The 8,454-nt window shown below is 40.6% G+C and overlaps 1 protein-coding gene across 1 annotated transcript; it reads left to right on the forward strand.

Moving 5' to 3' along the window:
• Window positions 1–4,514: 4,514 nt before the first annotated feature.
• Window positions 4,515–7,856, forward strand: LOC141612880 (uncharacterized). Its single transcript, XM_074431628.1, has one exon. It carries the CDS (start codon window positions 4,515–4,517, stop codon window positions 7,854–7,856), a length of 3,342 nt encoding a protein of 1,113 aa, XP_074287729.1.
• The last annotated feature ends 598 nt before the right edge of the window (window positions 7,857–8,454 follow it).

The raw sequence follows: 8,454 nt of genomic DNA on the forward strand, positions 1-8,454 counted from the left end.
AATAAAAGTGTGCGATATTTATAATAAAATAATAAAATAATAATAATAATAATAATAATAATAATAATAAAAATAATAATAAAAATAACAAAAATAACAAAAACAATAATAATAATAATAATAATAATAATAATAAGTAAAAATAATAATAATAATAATAATAATAATAATAATAATAATAATAATAATAATAATTATTATTATTATTATTATTATAGTATCTCGGTTACCCACTAATTTCTTGTAAATTTTGACATTATTTCAATAAAAGTGGAGACAGTTTTTTTTTAAGAAAAAAAAATTTTAAAAAAATAATAATCTTCTCCATAATCACAATTACCGATACGACAAAAAAAAATCTTTTTGAGTTCATTAAATAATGTCTTTAGGAGTTACATTTAGTTATAGAAGCCTAAATGCCTCATGTTCTCCACCGGTGACCCATGGGTTTTCTTTTACAAAATGAAAATCCACCGAAAAGGATTTCGTTCAACAATTTGTAGATGATAATTCATTCGAATATACATAGAGGGGTAATGCTTGGTACACACTACACTCGATCAACTAATTGACAAAATTTAGGCTCGTTAATCATCAAGTGTTGGATATTGATGATACAAGCACATAGTCGACGAGCCCATATGTTGATGATAGGCCAGCAACAAGGGACAATCATCATAGTAGCTAACGTAATACGAGTATAATCAAAACATAAGGTGTCGATTGAGGGTGGGACGATCCAATAATCATAATTGTCGTATGGTATGTTGAGTTGTTTGATTTTGAAACTTGAAACTATTGGTTGTAGCTAGTTTTAAATACGGAGTATATTGTACCACCAAAAGTAAGCAAATGACATGAATGCCATTAGCTATATTCCATTAGCTACATAGTCTAAAGAGCGAACTTGTAAAGATCAGATAACTTAGAAACATAGAAAAAAAAAAAAAAACTAATTTTATCTTAATATGAATATCATTAATTAAGCTATATGCCAATAGCTATATATAATGTCTTGATTTAGCTAGCCTTAAAAAAAATTAAAACGACGAATATGTTTAGATGCTAAGTTACATAACCCAAAACTTCGAACACAAATTCTTGTTTACTGTTCGAGAAATGATGACATAGCACACCTTTATTATAACTTAAAACGGTTATAAGTAAAATTAATTGAACCTAAAAAAAAATACTTACTAAAATGGATTTCTACTTCTGATTCTTGGAGTATTCTTGAAGACTTACAAGGAGCATTAGGCCCATCTCAGTCTAGCTTCTTGCTTATTAAAAGCTCCTAAGAATTCGATTTGACAACGCGAAGAATCCTCTGCAAACTCTATTAATCCTTGTTGAAATTGAGCTTTGGACATATCATCACTATACGATTGATTAGCAAAGAGAATGAGCTTCTCCAAAACCGGTGCACTTCCTAGCAACCATATCACAAGAGTCTCGTAGTTGAACGACCACCGAGGTCAAGCGACTTGACGTTAGGAATCAAATCGAACATCCGCATTGACAAAAAGCTACCACTAAAGTACAAGTACTCCAATGTTGGTGCATCAAAAATAATCTCAATAAAATCACGAGGAGACCTAGCGAGAAAATAAGATATACGTAAACGCTTTAAATTCTTACTCGTTATGGACGGGCCTTTGTTACTCGTTGGAGTAGTTTCAATACGGAAGAACAAGTCTTCGATTGATGGGCAACAACTTAATAGCCATTCCAATATTCCATAATCAACCACACCTAGTTCAAGTTTTTTCAGATTCGGAAGAATTATTGGATGCGAAACGAATTGATCGAACTCTTCAAAATAAATATAATCCAAGTTAAGTGATACCAACGAATGAATTTGAAAAATGCTTGGTGGGAACACCTTGTCACCATAGAAACAACGAGTTGATCTAATCTCGACGTGTTGGAAGTTACGAGCACGTAGTCGACGAGCCCATGAGTGTAAGATAGCCCTTATGGAAGGTTCTTCAAAAAGGGTCTCGTGAAGATGAATACGAAAAGTGTTGGTAGAGGGTGTGGTGAATATGGTAAAGAGGTTATCAAGGATGTTCCAAAACTCGGAAAAATTGTACTCAACAGGTTCGGAAAGATCGATGAAGAAAGTAGAGTCGGAAATAGTAAAGTTGGTGTGTTGAGGAAATTTTAGGAGGGAGATAATTATATTAAGGATGTCATAAGGTAAAGAGATGGATCTATGATGTGGATTGATTCATGCTTAATCCAATATGTTTCCAAGATTTTATGCTTCCTCTAGGTTTTCTCTCGAGAGGGTTTTTGAGTTCCTAGGAAAGCCTAGGGTTTCCCCTTGTTTTGACAAGGATTTCCACATAAAATTTCACAAAAAAACAACTACAATCATTCTCTTTTAAATCTACGTCTCATAAACAAGTCTATCTTTGTTTCTGTTGAATAAGGTGCTGAAGTATTTTCAATATGGAGGCACCAAACCCTAATACAAATTTTGATCTGAATAATAAATATGAAAGTCCTAATTCTGATTCGGAGGATGGCGGCGTTGGTGTGAAGGTCGCTTGGCTGGGTGCTGATGAGGATGGAATCGAAGGCGATAGTGGCTGTATTGTGGGTCGATTATGGACGGAAAGACATGTTAATTTGAATGCCCTAATCGATACTATGATAAGGTCATGGAAGGCGAAGGGTACAGTGATCGGAGAAGTTGTCGACAAACAACGGAAAATCGTTACTTTTGAATTCTCTTTGGTGGCAGATAAGAGGAAAGTTTTATCGGAACAACCATGGCACTTCGAAAAGCATCTCATGATTCTTACCGATCTACAAGGGGATGCTGTTCCCACTGAGGTACCACTTTTCTTTTATTCTACGTGGGTTAGAATTTACGACCTGCCTGTTATGGGTAGGCAAAATAGAGAGAATGCGGTGAATATAGGAAATGCGATTGGGACGTTTGTTGATGTTGATATTTCTGTGAACCTGTCTATCAATCGTTCAATGAGATTACGAGTGATCCTAGATGTTCGTAAACCTCTAGTGGGTTCCATTACTATGCAGGGGAAGGGGAGTAAACAATGAAAAGTGAGGGTTAGCTATGAAAACCTGTCGTCATTGTTCTGTTATGTGTGTGGGAGGTTGGGTCACGAGGAGAAAGATTGTGGGGAGAGAACGGGACCAATTGGGGAAGGAAGAAAGTATGGAGACTGGTTGAAAGCCTCGTCATGGAAATTTGCGAGAAACAGTGGGTCGAATGATGAGAAAAACGCAAAAATTGGAAAAAAGCTGATGTTCGATGAGGATGAGAGGGCTGTTGAGGAGGAAAAGGAGATAGGGCGAATGGTCAAATTACTTTGTAGTGTCTCCATAGCTACGAATGATACGGCTACATCCAATACCAGGAGGGAAAAGAAAGGGGTTGAGAGGGAAGACAAAGTTTCATCGAATGCTTCGTCTACTGTTCGACCCATGCCCGTGCAGCGGGGCAAGGGTGATACGGGGGTAGGGCCTGATCAGCATAGTCCTAAGGCGAGGAGGAAGACTATTAAGGTGAAGAGAGGCTGTCACAAAGCGGAGGAGAAGGTGAATAGCATAACCGATATGGGAGCAGAGGTGAGTCGAAAAAGGAAGGGGCAGAGTTCATTGGGTGAAGAGACGATGGACATGACTGATGATGGGGGGCTTGCTAAGAAGAGAAGGGAGGAGGTGACTATTGATGTGGACACACGTATGTTAGTAGCGGTGACTGGCGAGGACCAGTGCCACGAACAACAATGAAAATATTAAGTTGGAACTGTCAAGGGTTGGGCAATCCCTTGATGGCGGGGTCCCTCCGGGATTGGTGTTGGAGGGAGAGCCCGAACATTGTTTTCGTAATGGAAACAATGATGTGTACTAGAGATTTGACGAGGGTCCGTAATAGTTGTGGTTTTACCGATGGTTTATGTGTTAATAGTCGTGGTAGAGCCGGAGGTTTAGGCTTATGGTGGCGTGACATTAATGTTAATCTTATTTCTTTTTGCAATAATCATATTATGGTAGATGTTTTAGATGAGAATAATAGTCCTAAATGGAGGGCTGTTGGCATCTATGGTTGGCCGAAAACGAGTAATAAGCACAAGACATGAGACTTAATGAGAAGCCTTTGTAATTCTTCCAATATTCCGATTGCTTTCTTTGGCGATTTTAACGAGATTGTAAGTATGTCCGAGAAGCAGGGAGGGGCCATTCGGAGGGAGCGCCATATGGATGCTTTCCGCAGTGTCATTGATGATTGCGCTTTACATGATCTTGGGTATAGGGGTAATATCTTTACCTGGCAGCGTGGCTTAACGGAGGAGACTATAGTGCGAGAGAGGCTGGATAGAACCTTGGTGACTACTGATTGGCAGGCTCTTTTTCCTAATATGATTGTCCAACATTTACCTATCTACTCTTCAGATCATGCTACTATTTTGTTAAAGGAAGAGAGCGTGATTGATAGATGTCGGTGACGTAGAAATTTTAAATTCGAACCTTTTTGGATGGCGGACGAGCAGTGCGAAGGAATTATTAACGAGGCTTGGAGGTATGGACCGAATAGGGATATTCCTGGGAGAGTCAAAAATTGTGCTATGGAATTATCGAATTGGGCCAGCCAAAAATTCGGAAATATTAAACGTCGTATTAGGGACAAAGAAACTGAGCTCGAACAGTGGCAGCGTCACCCTCCGTCGAGGGATATGCTTGATAAATGTCGAGAAATTGTTGGGGAACTTGATGAACTACGAAGGCAAAATGAAACCTATTGGTACACTCGAGCTCGTAAATGTGAACTGCGGGATGGCGATAAAAATACAAGATATTTTCACCATAAAGCTAAACAAAGAAAAAAACGAAATGCAATTGTTGGAATTGAAGACGATAATGGTGAATGGTGTACCGAGGGACCTGCTATATCGAAGGTTATTGAAGATTATTTTGAGCAACTGTTTTGCACTTCGAATCCGTCTGATTTTGACGAGGTATTGTCCTGTATACCTCCTGTCATTACTTCGGATATGAACCAGCTTCTCGATAGCCCATTATGCGATGAGGAGATTAAAGAGGCGATGTTTTGTATGCACCCAAACAAGGCACCCGGTCCGGATGGTATGCACGCTATTTTTTATCAAAAGTATTGGAATATAGTCGGCCCCGATTTATGTACTTTTGTTCGAAATTGGTGGGAGGGAAGAGGCAGTATTGATGCAGTAAACTTGACGAATGTCGTGTTGATTCCGAAATGCTCTTCTCCAAAAAAAATTACGGAGTTCCGTTCTATTAGTCTTTGTAACGTTGTGTACAAGCTTATGTCGAAGACAATGGCTAATCGACTAAAACCGTTGCTTAATGGTTTTATTACGGAAAATCAAAGTGCTTTTACTCCGGGGAGGCTCATAACGGACAATGCCTTAATAGCCTTTGAAACTTTTCATGCTATGAAACGAAGTGGGGAAGGACGTAACGGAAATATTGCTTTGAAGCTTGATATGAGTAAGGCATATGACCGGGTGGAATGGTGCTTTTTGGATGAAGTTATGAAAAAGATGGAGTTTTCATCGATGTGGAGGAATAGGGTTATGAACTGCGTGTCTACAGTGGCTCATTCTTTCCTCATAAATGGGCAGAATTCAAGGGTGGTGCGACCAAGTAGGGGGCTTCGACAAGGAGATCCGATATCTCCTTACTTATTTCTTATTTGTGATGACGCCTTTTCGCACTTAATTAATGAGGCAGTAAATTTGGGGAAGCTTCACGGAGCTCGGGTATGCCGAGGTGCTCCTAGGGTTTCCCATCTTTTTTTCGCGGATGATAGTATACTTTTTGCTAGAGCTAATCAATCGGAATGTTCGACAATAGCTGAGATCATCAGTAAGTATGAACGAGCATCGGGACAGAAGATAAATTATTCCAAATCGGAAGTGGTGTTTAGCAAAAAAGTATCTACTAATGTGAGAATAAATCTGGTTGCTGCGCTAGGAGTACGAGAAGTTGAGAGACATGAAAAATATTTGGGGATTCCTACCATCATAGGGAGGTCAAAGAAAGCGGTCTTCTCGTGTTTAAAAGAGAGAGTGTGGAAGAAGGTGCAAGGATGGAAGGAGAAGTTATTATCGAAGCCGGGGAAGGAAGTGTTAATTAAAGCCGTTGCACAAGCTATACCGACTTACATGATGAGCCTTTTTGCTTTGCCGGAAGGTACCATTGATGAGATTCACATGACTATGGCTCATTTTTGGTGGGGCTCGACTGAGACTCAAAGAAAAATTCATTGGTGGAAATGGGATAGACTTTGTCTACCGAAGAGCAAAGGTGGACTTGGGTTTAGAAATTTACGAGTGTTTAATCAAGCCCTCTTGGCTAAGCAGGTTTGGCGACTTTTGATGAACCCCTATACCTTGGTTGGGCGCGTAATGAAAGCTAGATATTTTAAGCCTTGCTCCATTCTCGAGGCAAGGAGGGGGCACGACCCAAGTTTTGTGTGGCGGAGTTTATGGGGAGCTAAATCCCTCCTTAAAGAGGGATTACAATGGAGAGTGGGGAATGGGGAATCGATTGGGGTATGGGAGGCGGCCTGGGTACCGGGCGAGCGTGGTGGTATCATTCCAAGTCCGAATATTGAGGCTGACCCGTCTTTACGTGTAGAAGCTTTTATCGATAAGGAGCAAGGCATTTGGAGGGATGATGAGCTGCGCCGTGTGCTCTTAGCGGAGGAGGTACCTTTGGTTCACAAAATACCCCTTAATAAAAACTTACCTCCTAACATTATGTATTGGTGGCCTAATAAGAGTGGTATTTATTCGGTTAAATCGGGGTATTGGCTTGGCATGGGTCCGCATTTGGAAGAGGTAGAGTTGGCTGGGCAAGTTGGGAATGACGGGCTGTGGAGACGTCTTTGGGGTCTTCCTATACTTCCAAAACTTATACATTTCTTGTGGCGAGCTTGCAACGGTACTCTCGCAGTCCGTGTAAATTTGAATAGACGGCATTGCTGTCCCAATAGTCACTGTGAATTCTGTGACGGGGCTGAGGAGACGGAACTTCATGCCTTATATCTTTGCCAATGGGCTAGCGTGCAATGGGCGATAAGTTGTTTTGCTGATACGGTGAGTGCTGCACCTTTGACCTCTTTTTCTGACTGGTTATGTTGGATTTTGGAGCAACTCCATGGTGATGAGAAGGGGAATTTCCTGGCTATGGTGTGGGCAATATGGGCTATTCGCAACGCTCGTATTTTTGAGGATGAACAGAGGAATCTAGAGGTGACGGTGCTGGGCTTTATGCGACTGGTTCAAGAGTACAATGGGTATATGCAGCGGGTTGGAGGAGCAAATTGTCCGAGACAGGAAATAGGTGGGGTGCAATGGCTGAAGCCGGATGTGGGAGTGCTAAAAATTAACACTGATGCGGCTGTCTTGGAGGATGGATCGGTGGGATTGGGGGTTGTGGCTCGAGACTGTCATGGGGGTGTGTTACTGGTGGCTAGCAAGAGGGTTCGTGCAGCGTGGGATGTTGATGTCGCTGAATCGAAAGCAATGGCTTATGGTCTCGAATTGGCGTATAATAATGGCTTTACACAAGTCGTTATTGAGTCGGATGCGCTCAACGTGGTACGGGCTGTGAGTAAAAGAGTGGAGGTGCGGAGTCCGCTTAGGCTTTGTATCCAAGAAGTACAGGTTTTAGCTTCTAATCCAATTTGTCGCGGCTTCTGTCATATTAAGCGTAACGGTAATACGGTAGCACATTTGTGTGCAAGATTATGTGAGAATATAGGGGATGAACAAGTCTATGTAACCGATTTTCCTGAGGCCGTCCAAGTTGTGGCGGATATCGATTTAATATAAGTTCTCGCATTTTCCTTTTCAAAAAAAAAAAAGATGGATCTATGATGTTGTACGATTGATTGGTCATTAGGGTTTTGTTCCATTGTTGATCAATGTCGTAGCTTAAACTTCAGGATCTTCTGGATAGTAACGGCTTGGTCATGAGGGTTTATGGTAAGCTTGGAGAGCTACGTGCTAATTAGTATTGATCAAATAACATATTGTTAGGAATAATGGGCCAAACTAAGTATGGGTTGGGTATGGGTTAGAGGCACTCATATAAAGCTCGGTAATACTTGGTTTGGCGGGGAAGTGGCAAATAAGCCCCAAACGTTTGCCACTACGTGCAAATTAGCCCCATAACATTTTACGCGTGCAAATTAACCCCATTAGTTATACCCGATGTGCAATTTGCCCCAACTTGAGATATCCGAGTAAATTTCTTGTCGGAAAATATTGATGTGGCACCGGAAAGATGACTAGGATCTAGATTAAATTAAATAATAAATAAATAAATAAAACATGAATCATCCGTTATCATCACTGTCACTCTTCACTCCATCTTAACTCTCCACTCTCACGCCATTTTGAGCTCCTTCATCCTCACACACTCTATCCG

This window comes from Silene latifolia, chromosome 11, assembly GCF_048544455.1.
Source record: "Silene latifolia isolate original U9 population chromosome 11, ASM4854445v1, whole genome shotgun sequence".
Lineage (NCBI taxonomy): Eukaryota > Viridiplantae > Streptophyta > Magnoliopsida > Caryophyllales > Caryophyllaceae > Silene > Silene latifolia.

Bases quoted from the DNA above. Each gene is read 5' to 3' on its own strand.
- LOC141612880 (XM_074431628.1), top strand. From the start codon at position 4,515: ATGGCGGACGAGCAGTGCGAAGGAATTATTAACGAGGCTTGGAGGTAT.